Source organism: Capronia coronata (assembly GCF_000585585.1).
Source record: "Capronia coronata CBS 617.96 chromosome Unknown acBCG-supercont1.7, whole genome shotgun sequence".
Classification (NCBI taxonomy): domain Eukaryota; kingdom Fungi; phylum Ascomycota; class Eurotiomycetes; order Chaetothyriales; family Herpotrichiellaceae; genus Capronia; species Capronia coronata.
Window position 1 is genome coordinate 1,426,857 of NW_006912899.1, and position 15,912 is coordinate 1,442,768.

General features: G+C 53.4%; 6 protein-coding genes across 6 annotated transcripts; 1 reads left to right on the plus strand and 5 right to left on the minus strand.

Annotated features, from left to right (window-relative positions):
* Window positions 1-1,289: 1,289 nt before the first annotated feature.
* A1O1_08075 (uncharacterized protein) lies at window positions 1,290-2,757 on the minus strand (the record flags this gene model as incomplete). Its single annotated transcript, XM_007728938.1, has 2 exons — window positions 1,290-2,418; window positions 2,483-2,757. The coding sequence occupies 2 exons, from the start codon at window positions 2,755-2,757 to the stop codon at window positions 1,290-1,292; spliced, it is 1,404 nt and encodes a 467-aa protein (XP_007727128.1).
* Window positions 2,758-3,561: 804 nt separating this feature from the next.
* On the minus strand, window positions 3,562-4,944 carry A1O1_08076 (uncharacterized protein; the record flags this gene model as incomplete). The annotated part of the gene is made up of 1 exon (XM_007728939.1): window positions 3,562-4,944. The coding sequence occupies one exon, from the start codon at window positions 4,942-4,944 to the stop codon at window positions 3,562-3,564; it is 1,383 nt and encodes a 460-aa protein (XP_007727129.1).
* Window positions 4,945-5,709: 765 nt separating this feature from the next.
* A1O1_08077 (uncharacterized protein) lies at window positions 5,710-7,106 on the minus strand (the record flags this gene model as incomplete). Its single annotated transcript, XM_007728940.1, has 4 exons — window positions 5,710-6,441; window positions 6,505-6,694; window positions 6,759-6,973; window positions 7,038-7,106. 4 exons carry the CDS (start codon window positions 7,104-7,106, stop codon window positions 5,710-5,712), a joined length of 1,206 nt encoding a protein of 401 aa, XP_007727130.1.
* A 2,163-nt stretch (window positions 7,107-9,269) lies between these two features.
* A1O1_08078 (uncharacterized protein) lies at window positions 9,270-10,322 on the plus strand (the record flags this gene model as incomplete). Its single annotated transcript, XM_007728941.1, has 1 exon — window positions 9,270-10,322. The coding sequence occupies one exon, from the start codon at window positions 9,270-9,272 to the stop codon at window positions 10,320-10,322; it is 1,053 nt and encodes a 350-aa protein (XP_007727131.1).
* Window positions 10,323-11,111: 789 nt separating this feature from the next.
* On the minus strand, window positions 11,112-12,743 carry A1O1_08079 (26S proteasome regulatory subunit N5; the record flags this gene model as incomplete). The annotated part of the gene is made up of 4 exons (XM_007728942.1): window positions 11,112-12,206; window positions 12,255-12,491; window positions 12,547-12,603; window positions 12,657-12,743. The coding sequence occupies 4 exons, from the start codon at window positions 12,741-12,743 to the stop codon at window positions 11,112-11,114; spliced, it is 1,476 nt and encodes a 491-aa protein (XP_007727132.1).
* A 533-nt stretch (window positions 12,744-13,276) lies between these two features.
* On the minus strand, window positions 13,277-14,998 carry A1O1_08080 (sulfate adenylyltransferase; the record flags this gene model as incomplete). The annotated part of the gene is made up of 1 exon (XM_007728943.1): window positions 13,277-14,998. One exon carries the CDS (start codon window positions 14,996-14,998, stop codon window positions 13,277-13,279), a length of 1,722 nt encoding a protein of 573 aa, XP_007727133.1.
* Between the last annotated feature and the right edge of the window lie 914 nt (window positions 14,999-15,912).

The window sequence follows — 15,912 nt, forward strand, 5'->3', positions numbered from 1 at the left end:
CATCTTCGAATATTTTCTCGAATATATCCCTGGATATACCATCCCAATCACAATAACAAAGGATGAAACCGGTTCGGTGTTTACTACTCAAAGATCTCATTCACGACAAGAGCCGAGCAGGCCAATATAGAGAGATATAACACTCATCCCCCGACGCCCACATGGAGAGTTGGACTGGACTCTTGTCTGCTCCTGTCCAGTCTTTCCCAGCCTCAGTAACGAGCTTTCTCTTTTCTCTTTTCTCTTTTCTCTTTTCCCTTTTCCCTTTTCCCTTTTCCCTTCCTTCCCTTTCTTTTTTCTCTCTTTTAGCCTAGAGATTCCATCCTTTCCAGCTTCGACACTGGCCGCGTAACCCTCCACCGACTTGCCCCAAACTCGGTCGATGTATTGTATTTGGGGGTATTCCCCTTATGGTCCAAAGAGAGTTCTTTCTCCTTCTGTTCGTTGTCTTTCCTTTCCAGGCCACCGGTAATGAAAATCCTGTCTCAAGTCTTATATCGGTGGTAGAGACGACGGGTGGACCTGATGTTGGAACTTGACGTTCAGGTTGACCGGTACATTGGAGCAGGGCTGCAGGGGTAAAGGACGCTTGAGCCGGGGTTCAGTTTGGGTTCAATGGACGTCGTAAACTAATGACTGTAAGGATTGACCCCATGACTGTAAGAATTGATCCCATGACTGAAGGCGTTTGGGGGATGTGTGTAGGAAGGAAAAGGAACTGGCACTTGGTCTGTATCGAGGAGGTAAGGATGGTAGGGTAGGGTAGGATAGATATGGTTAGTAGATTCGATAGACAGATGGAGAGGTTGGCAAGTATAGGTATCTATAGAGGTCCCAATGTCCGATGCAGAGTCTGCATCATCAATGAAGTTGTGTTTGATTCTTTGCTCCAAGACGGATTCTGTATGTGCTACTTTTCAAGGCCTCCATAGATGGATTCCGATCTTTCCAGCTTCGACACTCGCACGTAACCTGACTGGAATGGCTGATTGACTCGGGATCAGGAATCAGGATCACTGCTCACCCGACCAGAGTCCATGCCGGATGTTGGCCTCGGTTTCTTTAGATCTCTCCGAGCTGGCGAATGGAGGATACGCAAAACGCAAACCGCAAACCGCGGAATACCTTGACAAGATCATCGAGGTCTCCTTGGGCTCATCATGTCTGTTCGATCAAAGAGGTAGTTCCAAACTTGGAAAATAGACATAGACGGGACGTGAATTGTGGAGCGTGGAACGTGGCACAAACAACTCAATTGTCTGTAACTCGTGTCAAGCTCAAGCTTAAGCTCAAGCTTTTCTCTTCAAAGCCACCCCCGCTGCACTGATTCTAGCCCAGACCAACAAGAAGGCGGTGATGAAAATGGCGACGCCGCTGAACAGCTGCACGCCCAACCAACTGCCGGTGTTGTTCAAGATGGCGCCCGAGACCGGGGTGCCGACCAACAACCCAAAAGCGCTAATGAAGAAACACTGGCCCATGCGGGTACCCAGCTTGCGCATGTCTTTGGTCAAGGAGACGACAGCGACAGGCGGCATGGACACAATGGCGCCAGAAGAGAGACCATAGACAATGACAAAGACGACGATGCCGGCGAGACTGTGGACGGCCATCCAGACAATAGCCAGCATGGCGGTGACGACAGTACAGGGGATCAAGACGTTCAACGGGCCGGCCAGGTCGGCGATGTAATTCGGCACGATGCGGCCGGGGATACTGGCGGCGTTGAGGATCGGAAGAAGGTAAAAGCCCAGATCGACGGAGGTGATGCGCTTCTGGATGGCGTACTGCTGGATATAGTACACGGGTCCGTAGAAGCCGATGAAGGCGAAGAACATGGCGACGCAGAACAGCGTGTACGGCAGTTCCTTGAAGGCCGCGAAGTCGGTCAGATGGCGTTTGTGCGTGGGCGTGGCGCGCGGCCGCATCACCAGCACCGAGAACCAGACCGTGGCCAGCGACAGGAAGCCCAGGATGCGCGTCGCCCAGCCGAACCCCAGCTGCTGCTCGACGCGGCGGAACACGATCGGGAAGATGACGCCGCCGAAGGACGAGCCTGAGGCTGCAATCCCGCTGGCCAGCGCCTTCTTGCTCGAGAAGTACTGCGGCAGGATCGCCACTGATGGGATGAACAGACATCCGTTGCCCAGTCCGATGCAGAACGCCTGCGCCAGCATCGTCTGCCAGTACTCTTTGGCGAGGGAGGTCATCATGAACCCGAATGGGATCAGCGTCGCGCCGGAGATGATCAGGGCCCGGAAATACCCTGCGTCGTAGGCCGGGCCAGTCACGACCCCGATCATCAGGAGGAGAAACGCCTGAATGGATCCGATCCACGAAATGTTGCTGGGCGTCTGGTGCCAGAGCGGGTTGTTCTCGTAGTATGTCTGAAACACGCCGAATGCGTTGACGGTTCCCCTACAGGTGAGGAGAGGGTGAGTTTAGTTTGGAGGGAAAGACGTCGAGATGTAACAATGCTTACCAGCTGTTGAAGAAGAGAAAGAATGACCCCAGGACTTGGAGCCAGGCTCGAAATCCTCCGTCGGGAGGAGCCCCGGGGTCGTCGTGTGCATTTGCGGCCTCGTCAGTGGGAAAGGAAGGCTCTTTGTCGGCGTCAATGTCGATGTTGGCTTCGGCGTCCAGAGCTTGATCGAGAGAAGACTGCGTCCGTACGGGCACCAGTCTGGTTGCGGGAGAGTTGCGGTTGACTTGGACTTCCTTCTCGGTGTCGTCCTCGACGATCGTGGACGAACTCATGGCTGATGGCCGGGAGAGGCGCGGTCAATGAGCGAGCGCGTTGGAGATGACCTCTGTTAGATATCCGACTGTATTTCCCACAGAACACGACCAGGCTGGGTGTTGTGTGGTTGGAGGCGCGTCTCTCTCCCCCCCAATTCTGGTCTAGCCGTCAAGAGATCTTGCAGTCGGATGCGGAGAGCATGTCAGTCAGTCGCCAGCATTGAGATCACACAGAAAAATGAGGAGAGACTGAAACAGAAATAGAAATAGAAATAAAATTGTCGTCGTGCATGGACCGGCAATATGACTACGTAGTCTGTCATGGGGAGGAAGGAGAGAACAGGAGGTAGATGGATATTTAACGAGAATCTCGTACTTGACCGTTGTTCGACACAATCCAAATGGTATGATGGATTCGTACACAAAGAGGAGAAAATGGAGAATGGAGGCCTGGATTGACTGGACTGACTGGACAGAGGACGGACGGATCCCTTGAATCTCTGATGCTTGTCTGTGCCGAATATCCGGGGAAGTTGGTGGAGTTCATTCTGACAGCGACACCGGCCGTTCTCCTGAAAGATAAGATGGGAAGAGTGATTGAATATCTCTGGTAAGATGTCTTGTCAAAGGAGAGAAGGTCATTTGGTTGTACGATGATGATAGATTCATATTGTATATATATGTGTGGTCCCCCAGCTAGACGGCCAGTGTCTTGTATACGTCGTGTTGTATCCAATTGGTAGACTGTCTGTTCTAACGCACCAGATACCGACGCATTACTCCTTCAACCTATAATCTGTCAGTCTGTCAGCTGCCGCTCTCTCAGCTAGAGTTCTCTAGATCTACATTTCCGACCAATGTCTCCCGTCTCTCTTGTTGATGCTCACGGTATCTTCGACACCCGGGACAACTCAGTATATTGTGTGTTCTCGGCGGCGGGTTCTCGGGCATTGCATTAATGGCCTCCAACATCCACACCAAACGTTCTAGGGTCATGGCAGCAGGAATGCCGTCGGGAAAGAACTGATCAAACGACATCTGAACCGGCTCATGCTCCAAGTCGGCCAGAGCGACGGTAGGATCGGAGTCAAACACGTATCTGGAGTGGAGGGTGATCATCCAATTGATATCTTTGATTTGTCGGCGGGTGAAGTTGCGCTGCGTGCCAAAGACGGCGTTACGCTGCAGATCGTGGATTCCAGTGCGATACATGGGGATGACAGCGGTGGCGTAGTAGTCACACCAATAGTAGAGCTGGGTGCGTCGGAGCTGTGCTGCAGTCTTAGCTGACAGGGCTTCCAGACGAAAGTTCAGCCACGTGTGCCATTTGTTCTCGTCGCTCATGATGAACGAGTCCGAGTCCCAATTGAGCCCGAAGTCGGTGTGCGAGCGGGCCAGTCTGGGCAGCTGTTCCATCAGGCCTTGCAAGGCTGGGCCGGCTGCTGCGAGACCGAGAGCGCCGACTTCACGAGGCAGTTCGACGGCCAGGGAACGAGCGTGGCGTATGCGGCGGAACGGCATCATCAACACCATCAGGTCACCCTCCTGGAAACTCAGCGCGTAGATGTTGTCTCGGTTACGGGACAGTAGATGGTCGGCCCGCGGCCCATGGATGCTATGCTGGAATCCTTTTCTGTCTCCGGGGCCGGTGCATGTCCATCCTGATCCGGCGAACCGAAGATGCACATGCGGTAAGTTGAGGCTGGTGTTGCATCGGGCAGGGAAGATGTCGTGTGGTCCTCGAGGCACCGCTCCACGTTCGGCCCATTGGGGTAGCAGCCAATCCAGAAACCGAGTGACTTGTTGGTATCCCTGGATTAGCTGCCCTGGGTCTCCGGCGTCGGGACAGTGGACGTTGATGTGGATGGCCTTGAATCGTTCAAAAGGGATCGCTGGTGTCTCGTCCAAGTCTCGAGCATGATGAGAACGAAGGTCGATAGATGTGATATGTGTGGAATCCGACCCTCCTGACGACGACGACCCGTGTACAGACACCGCAGGCATCTCGGGGCCGACATTCAGATCAAAGATCAGCACATAGTCTTCGTATTGGTAGTGGTCGAGTTCGTGGTGGATGGCACGACTGGCACGAGTCAGCGCTGGAGCAGAGCGTTGTCTCACACACTCTTGGTATATCTTTTCTCGGAGCTCACCTGACAATCGTCCCAAGTCTCCCCATGGAGTAGAAGCCGTAGAGGGATCCATCTGTCTGTCGTGCACGCTGTGCAGGAGATTTGTTGTTGTGGAGGTGATGGTGAAGATGGGCGACGAAGGGATGAACACAGATGGAGAAGATATAAGATAGATATATTCTTTCAGGGAAGATGTACAAGGCCCTGAGGACTGTACGAGCGACTTGAGTGTCCAGACAATGGATATTGTCTCTCCATAGCCCAGTTGTTCTTGGGCAGTGGGAGTAACAATGGCATTCTGCTACCGTCTTTGTGGCCAGGACACCACAAAGGGAGATCGGAGACATACCTTTGTGTATACCAAGACAGACAGGACAAGACAATGACTGCCAGTGCTCTGACCTTGTTTGTCTTTCTTGAGATCTTTGTGACATGTTTGTTCATCTTCCTTCAGCTTGACCAACAACCTGACAGCTTTTGAATGAAATGGATCTACACAGATATGACTGAATATCAACAGCGACTGACCAGACAGATCCTACCTCAAGAAGAAACAACGACAGCAGCATCAATGAATGCATATGATATGATATATGACAATCTTCGAAAACCCAATAAATTCCCCCAGAATAGAATCGGCCATAAACACCGCCCGCCGAAGTTCGATTAACCCACAAGTTCCCAATCGTTCAAGAGTTTCCTAGTTCAAGTGTCTCTCTCACCAGACCTCCGACAGCTGTTTAAACAGCATTAGGATGAACTACAAGAACATTGCGTCAGCATATTGAGTCATCGAAAGAGTCATAGACAGGGGGGCGATGAGAGGGAAAGAGATTCATCAAGCCTTACCTTCAACGATGGCAGGTCCGAACAAGACGGACGTGGCGGCCAGGGTCTTCTCGTTGTCGGCGCTGGTGATGAAGACATACGACTGACCCTGGGCGATGGCCGGGATGGTGACGGTGATGCTGTCGCCATTGATCTCGCCCTGGACACTGACGACGTCGAGGCCGGACAGGAAGGTGACGTACGAGCCGGCCGGAATGGACCCGGCGGCGGTCAGCACGATCGAAGCTCCAGCCGCCGGTGGCGCGCAGTCCTCATACGGCGACGGGGTGGGGGTCGCGGTGCTTTCGGTGTATGTGTGGGTTGGGTTGGAGGTCTCGTGGGCGGCATCCGTTGTCTTGGTGACCATCTCGGTACCAGATCCGGAGCCTGAGCCAGAGCCTGAGCCGGAACCTGCGCCGGAGCCGGAGCCGGAGCCCGATCCTGAACCTGATCCTGAGCCCGATCCTGAGCCCGAGCCCGAGACTGCGGAGCATGAAGCTGATGCTTCACCGGCGCCATGAGCACCCTCACCTCCCTCGGACTCGGAGCCCCAGTTGGCCCAAGACTCGGATCGACGTTTGATGGCCGCGCTCGGAGAACAATCCGGGCCCTCGCAGGTGCAGCTCGCCGTCGCATTGTAGGCCAAGGCGGGGAATGGCACGAAGGGCAACGCCGGGTTCTCCGGTGGGCAGGAAGTGATGAAGCCCGCGGCCAGAGTAAACACCGAGGTGGGGTCCAGAGGCTGTTCCGCCCCGGTTAGTCACAAGCTTCATGGGGATAGCCATCTTCCCTGGTTCAATCTTACAGTTCCATATGGGTTTGCCATGGGGACCTCGCCGATGGCAGCGCGCTGATACGAGGTATGCAGGGCTTCGGTCACCAGAATGGAGCCGGCGACGGTGAGGTAACCCTTGTCCGTGATCAACGGGGCGCCCGCAAGGTAGGCCGATGTTCCGACACCCTCAATGACCGAGGACAGAGTGATGAAGGAGCGCCTAGGGATCGAATCAGCCATCACCGGTTCGAACCGTCCATCGTGAAAGATCAATAAATGCTTACACATCCGTGTACGGAAAGCTGTACTGGCAAGGGACGACGGGTGTAACGCCTGCGGCAGAGAGAGCGCCCGAGAGGAGCGTGACGTGCGATTGCTCATCGGAGGCGATGTACTTAAGGTTGTCGTAATAAGTCTCCGAGTAGCCAGCCTCCTCGAAGTCGTGCAAGCTGAACTTTTCGAGGACACCCTTGTAGAATGCGTTCTCAAGATGCTCGAGCTATACATAGCAAGTCTGTCAGTGACTGCGTTTCCACAACCAGGTCGATGGATTCAATTCGTACCGTCAATGCAAACTGCAGGATGGTAGGATCAATATTGGTCGACTGCCTTGGTGTAAGGAACGCCGGCATGGCGGCGACGCTGGCTGCCCAAAGACTGCTTGCCATGATTGAGTGCCTCATCTTGACGGTCGAGAGGATCTGATGACAGAGTACTAGTAGGTGTGCTGTGTGTGGAAGGGAGTGGACAGAGACTCTATGTAGAGCTCCAGATACAATGAAGGCAAACGAGCGTCGGATATTGAAAGAGAGACTGACTGCTGCTGTGCTTGCTGTTTCTACCTCCTGGGGCCGGGCGGGCTGCGACCAGTTTATATATCTCACCCATCGACCTTTGAGCGTGCATCAGCCAAGTTGAGCATCGTGATGACAATTTGGACTGACCATTGTCTCAAGACGGGAAAGACAGATCTGAACGTTATGCCAATCCCCCGGCTGTCTGCTTCCTACGGGGACTGACCTATCATGCTCCGCACAAGCGTGAGGCTTGGCCGATCGAGGTCGCCATTGGAGCGCACATGGCCTCTTTCAGCACGGGTGGGGAATTGTTCCCAATTTGGCGTGATGGACTTGAAGCATTCGTCGACGAGGGTTTTCAGAAAGGGCAGAGAACAACAAACTCGACCCAAAGCAGCGGTGAAGGCCATCAATTGTGTCATGACTCTGAACTCGGACGAAGATTCCAAGGGCGCAAATTGTCACCCGCGGGTCGTTTTTGCGCTGAGAGCCATCATGTGCCCGTGCCCCGGGGGTTGAGCAATGGGATTTTCGGGACTCGAAGGCTCGAAGCCATAACGTTAGGCATTCCTGACCGTTGATCCCCCGCATCGGCGCATAGACACTCGCGCACTAAGATTGTTGACAGAAATCGATCTGTCGTGCAGGTGCCAGTCGCTAGTCTGAATCTCCAATGATGGAATTTGCGCCTCCCCCCTTGCTCTGACACTCTGCTACTTCCCCCGCAACAGTTCATTCTCGTTCGTCGTGGAAGTGACGTCTCCTGATTTGCCAAAAGGCAGAGGAGTGATGGAAGGCTTGCTGTGGAAGCAGGGAACAAACACAGGATGCGGACTCGGAGCGAGGGCGCACCTCCAACTTGCCAGTCATGCAGTGGGTTTCAGTAGGTAGGAGGTGTTCCGAATTAACAGGTTTGGCGCGTATCGAGGACATCAAAAGTGACAATGCCACGGCGGGTGTCAAGATCTGTGATGACTTTGCCCCCGATTGGGAGCAAGATGACGCCGCCTTATGCTGTGGCAGGCAGCACTACTAGTAGCGAGTATAGATTACTAAAGGTGGTTAGTGTCTAGTGAATTACTAGTATGAGGCTGGAGCCGGGATCCAACCAACGCCGCCGCTCCAACCAGACTAAGAAAAGTTCGCTACTAGTAATAGCAGCCGCCCTCCTCCTCCTCCTCCCCCAACTTGAAGGACAAGGACTATCTACCAACCAGCTTGTGTCGAACTTTCGAGCCTTGCGCTCTCTTCCAACCATCCATTGGCTCTCAATGCACGACTGCATTGTATGCAGTTTGCCGCGAAAGACAGAAATAGAGTCATACTCCTTGACTGAACACCCTCTGCTCGTCCCCGACCACCGATCAGCGTCCCCGGCCTGGTCCTCGGCCTTCAGCGTCGGCCGTTCATGAACAATGTACTGGATGAAGACGACTCTCTCGTTCTCTGAGCGGCTGGCTTGGTCGTGGTCAAGCAGGCTCTGTCTGTGGCATCTGCCGCTGACCGCTGACCGGTGAACGTCGACCGATGTTGTGAGCCTTCCAAACTGGCATCAAAGCACGGTAACGAAGGGGTTGTACGTCAGAAAATGCCCGATCTCGAGACCGAAAACATACATACCTACATACATAGGTAAAGGCAAGGTAGGTTGTGGACAAGAGAGAAAACTCTACTGAAATCTTTCTTGAATAATTGTGCTCTTGTTGTCTTTCTTTTCCCTCATCCTCGTTCCTATCATCCCATCATCCCTTCCTCTATCTTGACGGTGGTCGTGTTGGTTTCTTTTACTTGTATTAATCTTCTGGATTCATCTCACCGCGCTGGTCGCTGGTCGCCCTTCGTCGATCCTTCTCGTCTCCAACCAAACCACTGGACCCAACGACTCTGATCAACTCCTCAGCTCAGCTCAGCTCAGAGCCAACTGCTGAGAATCGAATACTTCGTCTCCTACCGAATTCAACCATCATTCTCATATCTGCCTGTCCAATGTCGCCCACAATGAAAATCACCACCCGCCGAGTCACGACGGGCGAGATCTTCCCCATCTCCCAGCCTCAATCTCAATCTCAATCTCAGTCTCAACGACAAGACCAACCGTCCAAACCCTATCGTCCACAAAGCCCGGCCTTACATCGCCTCTCCAAGTTCCGCACCATCGTCTTCCCCATGCTCATTGTGCTCGTCTTCACCAGCCTCGTCCTCGGCGCCATCTACGCGTACTGCGTGGCCAATCCGCACACCGAGATCGCCGACCGTCTGGCGCAGAACAGCACAGCCGAAATCGAGGGGTCACTGTTTGGAAAACGACGACCATCGATGTTGTCGCCAGTGAGCATCTCCTCCGGCATAATAACACCTCGTTCAGCATCCACCGATGACGATTCACAATCCACTGAACCGGCAGCAACAATAACAGCAACAACAGATTCAACTTCAGCAACAACAGGAGGCTCTTCTTCTTCTTCTTCTTCTTCTTCTTCACCTTCAAGTCTAGCATTACTCTTCTACACATTCACCACTCCCGGAATAAGTCTCTTCCATCTATCCATGGAAATCCTCATCCACCATCACACACCGCACCACCTGACCCTACGAAGAACATACCTCGCCATCATGACCCTCTCTTCATTTCTCGTGGCAGGCTGGATCACCACCCTTGGATTCTGGATGCACTGCGAACTAGGGCCTACGTTGCATAATCAACATGATTCCGGTCCTACTTCCAGCTCCACGTTCAGACATATCCAAGCCCAGGCTGCAATCTGTCCCGTCCAGGTTCGCGGGCATTTCATGTACGGGATCCACGAAGTGAGTATTTCCAAAGCCGTGGTCGGCGGGATCATTGTGCTGGTCTACGTGTGTCATGTCGTGCTATTGGGTATGGGATTCAAAGCTCAGCGCCGGGTGTGGAGACTGGTTGGTATTGGTGGCGGAGGAGGGTTGGAGCATGGAGAGGCTAGTGAGATTGTGATTCGGGTTGAAGAAGATGAAGAAGAAGATGGACAAGGACATGGACGTGAGTATGAGTATGGAGAGATGATAAAGTCGTAAAGACTCGGGAGATATCTTTGGAGATCAGAGAAGGAGGAAATGCTTCTCAGCAAGACCTGAGCAGGGGGTGAGTGAGTGAGTGAGTGAGTGAGAACATGGACTTTGTATGGCTACACTACCGTCCATTTTGAGCTGGATCTACCGCAAGGCCGGAGCTTGCTTGACATGAACATGTTCTATTAGATGATGTGGATTGGATGCGGAAGAAAAGGGAAGGGATCAATCAGCCTAATGCTCATATCAGGTTGTGGATGGGGGACTACCTACCTGGGTAGATGGAGTAGGTATGATTATATGATATGACAGATTGAAAACGATAAGGCTTTTTGTATCCTCTGTGGAGGGGGATGTAGACCAGCTCTGGCTCTGGCTCTTTGCACAAGACAGATTGGGGCCCTTTCGAGCTTGAAAAGGGGGGAGAGGGGATGGGCAGGTTGAAGGCGATATCATAACCCGGCCACGACAACGGCGGGTGTCTCATCAAGCGAGAGATCGGCATATACACTGGCATGATATAATACATCACACAACGACCTTGACTTGAATTTCCTTCGGGGCTCTGGTATTGTATCTCTAAATCATTCCATTCCAAAAGTCCAAGTGTGTTCTTGTTCTTCAATTCGCTTCAAGTGGGACGAACTCTCATGCTCATGAGAGATGCATGCCCCCATCGGTCTAGTCAACCGACAAGTAACCACAGTGCCACATCCTCTGTTGTCCTTCAAACACTGTAATTGATTGATGATACATACCACCATTTCTCCCTCCATAGCAAACCATCTCCACAATTCAGGCCTTGACCTTCTTGCCCTCTTCTTTGGCTGCCGGTTGAATCCGAGCCATCATCTCCTCGCGTTGCATGAGATGGCCGACGCGCTCCAGGAGCCCCAGGAGTCCTCTCATGCTGGATCCCCATTCATCCAAGATCTCCTCGGGGCCGCGCTTCACCTCGAAACTGACCACTCTCGCGGGCCGGTCAATACGTGCGTAGACCGTCTTCTTGGTCACCAGGTCGGAGATATATTTCTCGGTTTCGTCTTCAGACAGGTCCAAAAGTTCGGTGAGACGGGGGAAGGTGATGCGGGTGTAGTATTTGGCGATGACTCGAACGTTGTGTTCGATCACGCGGTGGCGGAGGGCGTCGTAGCGTGTCTGCGCTTTAGGATCGCTCGGGTCGGCGGTCTTGGAAAATATATCGGTCGAGCAGAGGTGCTCGCCGTACTGTTGCTCGATCATAGGCCAGCGCATCAATTCGGGGATGGTGAATTGTTTGAGCAGCGCCGCGTCTTTCGGCACTTCGGCGTTACGGCTGTCTTGTGCAATCCGGTGGAGGAGATCGGATTGTTCATTGTCGTAAGGGGCCAGAAGGACGAAATAGATGACTCTCTGCAGAACGGCACGCAGTTGGTCGGGGTTGTTCTCGACGGATTCTGTATCCAGGACCTGTCGGTAATGTTTGCAGACTTCGAGGTATTTGTCTTCATGTTTCGCCAGCGTGATTTGTTGTTCGTAGAAGCGCAGTTTGAGGTCGGTCACGTCGTCTTCCTTCTCCGGCGGAGGCTCGTCGGCAGACCTGGTCTTCTCCTTTTCTTCCCGCGCCTTCTTGTCCTTCTCCAACTGTTCCGGTGTCTTCTTGGGTTTCCGGGCGAAATACCTCGTGCTGATCTTTCGGCTGAGAATGCTCGCTTGTGTCCAGTCGCCGTTTTGTATACATAGGTCCACCTGCTCGAGGATGAATTCCGTCTTTTCTCTCCGCGTCATCGACCCAAAAGTCTCGACTTGAAGTTCGCAGAGGATGTCACACGCCGATTTGATGTCGCCTTGCTCCTTCTTGATGTTGGACAGTATCCGGGTGATTCTAGCACGCTCGACTTCGACGAAGATCTAGTCCCTGGTCAATAGGGCGTTGCCAGAAGAATGGAATTCACGAACCTTGCCCTCAGTCACCGTCCGTAAGGCCTCAATGACGGTGAGTTTGATATCCAAGTTTGGCGTGTCGTCAAGGAATCCCATGACAACCTGCACCATATTGGTAATCGCTTGTTTGAGCTGTCCATGTTTCTTGGATAGCAGTTGGACTTGCTCGTTGAGTAGACTCCAATCTCCAGCCTCTTTACATAATGTAACGATTGTAACTAAGCATCGAGATGTCGTGGCGAGATCTGATGACTGTGGTGTTGGTTAGTGAGACTGTCGAAGCGCATCATTGGGAGAGGTGGCATACCTGTCTGGCTTGTTTTTCGAGAGGGATGATCTTGTCAATCGCCTTCTGCAGATCTTTCTACACACGAGTCAGCGGCGAGGTCCTTGAGAGAGAGAGAGAGCACCTTGTACCTTTGCTAGAGCCTCCGCCTCTGGCAGCACCTTGTCCGCCTCTTTCGTGAAGTCCTTCTCCGCCTTGAACAGAGTGCCGTCCGACATGATGGCGGTAGTACAATCGACGGCTGAAGGAGTGGCAGTTGAATTACAGGAGAGAAGGCAACAATTCTGGAGGGAGCAAGGAGGTTGGAGTTGGCCCGATGAGAATGTTTGAAGGAGTTAGACGTCGATGGTTCATTAATTACAAGTTGTCCGCTGTCCTGATGATGAGCTCAAACGGCGCAGGCGTTGGAGATGCAGTGCAGCGACTTGACGCGTTGCTTGGCGCCTGATGCACTGCAGTCCGTAATAAAGATCCCTACATCCCCTACTCCTATTTGCCAGCCTCGCGCAGAGACTCCTATAGACGGCACAGTATACTCCACGATATATACCACACCAGGCATCTGCACACATCCTCTGTGCCTTTTACGGCCATCTTCCCCGGCATAGATTTTATTCAGACCAAAAATTATCGGCTCGTAACTCCAGCAAATATTCCCATTCTTTCAGCCACCGATAGCCAACCATCCGAGATCTATCCAGCCTTGCCTGCACTCATCATGTGTCCTCTGATCAACACAATGGAGCTCTGTTTACACGCTACCCAAGAACCCCTGGGATTCCAGCATCAGGACGATCTCGTGCACGATACTTCGCACAGTCTGCTTCTCACAGTCGACAGTCAGGTCCGCATCCTTAGGAGCCTCGTACGGGTCATTAACACCGGTGAAGTTCTTGATCGAGTTCCTCCGGGCTCGCGCATAGACACCACGCTTATCCGTCTTCTCGCAGTATTCGAGGCTGGTGGCGACATGGACCAAGAAGAAACTGCCGTATTTCTGCACTGTTTCCCGGGCGTCCTTTCGAGCCGCATCAAACGGTGCAATTGGCGCAGCAATGACGGCTGCACCAGCCTTGGTCAGCTCAGCGGCGACAAAGGCGATACGGGCAATGTTAGTGTCCCGATCTTCCCGCGTGAAACCCAGCTCGGACGACAGCTCGTGCCTGACAGTTTCACCCAGTAGCAGTGATACAGGGCGACCACCCTGTTCGTTGAATGTGACCTGCAGCGCTCGAGCGACAGCATCCTTGCCGGAGTTCTGGTAACCCGTCAGGAAAATCGTGAATCCCTGTTTGGCACGGGGAGGATGCGCCTCTCTCAGCACCCTGACGACTTCTGCGTACGAGAACCATTCTGGGATGGGTGCGCCAACCCGGAGACGTCGTCGAAGCTCGGTACCGGAGATATCCAGGGTCTTGACACCAGCAGCGACCTCATCCTTGGGCTTGTATTCGTCGGTGTCAGGGAGATAGGTCATCATCTGAAACTCGACGACTTCAATGCCCAGCTCGTCACGGTATTTCTCCACCGCATATTGAGCATCATATGGACCGTAGAAGTCCTTGCCGGCGCTGTTCTTGCCAGGGCCGGCATGATCTCGTCCAATGATGAAATGAGTGGCACCGTGGTTCTTTCGAATGATTGCGTGCCAGATGGCTTCACGAGGACCACCCATACGCATGGCCAACCCAAGCAACCCTAGCACGGCCATCCCGTTAGGATATCTCGGCATGAGCGCCTCGTAGACACGGACACGGGTGAAGTGATCAATATCACCAGGCTTGGTCAAGCCCACCACAGGGTGAATGAGAACATTGGCCTGGCGGGCACGAGCTGCACGCACTGTCAGCTCACGGTGAGCCCTGTGCATGGGGTTCCGGGTCTGGAAAGCCACCACCCGGGCCCATCCAAGCTTCTCAAAGTGTAACCGCAGTTCTGCGGGGGTGTATCGTAGAGCAACATAATCGTAGTGGTTGAGTCGGTTGACGGCCTCGACCTTGCCTCCAATGTAGAACTCCGCGGTGCTCTCCATAAGATATTTAATGGCTGGGTGCTCCGGGTCCCCACCAAACACCTCTTGCGCCTCCTTCTGCTTGTCAGGTCGGTAAACATCGTCCACTGTCAGGATCGCAAGGTTACGGTCGTCTCTGAAGTCTCGTAGAGTGAGCCGGGAGCCTGGCTTGATCTTCAAGCTCTCCACGCTCTCTCCAGAGGCATCCAAGCAGATAGGCATGCTGAAAAGCGCTCCACTAGCCAGTCTGAGGTTCTCGACAACTCCATTGTAATCCTTCTCGTTCATGAAACCCTCCAGTGGGGAGAAGCCACCGTTCATAATGAGTTCGAGATCGCACAATTGGCGCTCGTTGAGGATGATCGCGGGAAGCCGGTCGGATTCCTCGACCAGCTGAGCATGACGAGGGGCATCTCGAGCAATGAGATCCTTCAGGATTCCGCCATGAGGTGGGTTGGCCATGGTGGTGGTATATTAGGTGAGTTGTGGGAGGCTCCAATGGTATCGGTTGGTATGCGGAGACCAGGTCTAAGAAAGATGCGGGCAGTGTGAAGGAAGCAGTATAGAAAAAGGGACAGGGAGAAAAGGACCCGCCCGAGCAGAAGTCAGAACCCAGGGTATATATGCACCAAGAGCCTTGAGGAAGATCAAGGCCACGTCAGGCCTACAAGAACACTAGTACTCTGAATGATGGTCGCACGTAGCAATCAATTCCCGCCGCGAGGCGTGGCAGTGGCAGCGGCAGCTGGGCAGGAGAACAAATTTTCGCCTGCGTCGCAGCGTAGAAAATTTGTTTAATGTGCCGCCCGCGGTCACGGTGGGCACTGCATGGCATGTCATGGCATGTCCGCTCAACCCCCTACTGTCACCTATCCCACCGCTGTCAGCCCCCTTGTCGAGTCTCTCCGGTTGGCTCACGGGAACTGACAGGGGCTCACCCCGGGCATAGTCCAAGATCGCCGGGCCCTGGCAGAAGTGCCCGCCGTCTATGTGCACCAGTATAGGTGGACATTTGGCCGCTACAGAGGTCAAAGGAAAGTCTAGGGAGCCCCCAACCTCTCAGGGGTCGGTCTATGCCTTACAAATGTCGAGAAGCGAGCAGTAATCCGTTGCTGACGATGGCGATCTTCCATCTCTCCGCCGTCCCTCGGTCTCTCGGCACAGATATGAAGCACTACACTGCTTGTTAGCCACAAGAGAATGTAAAATTGGCACTCAAGAGGTGATACAGGTAAGCAGGCGGTGCACTTTGCACGACGACACTCTTGTCTGAAATAGACAAGCGGTCAATTACAGGTAGAATACAACAGAGGACGCCTGGATGTTGGGTACGGCATAAGCCATTCAATTTCGTCTTATCGTCTATTGGATTTCTA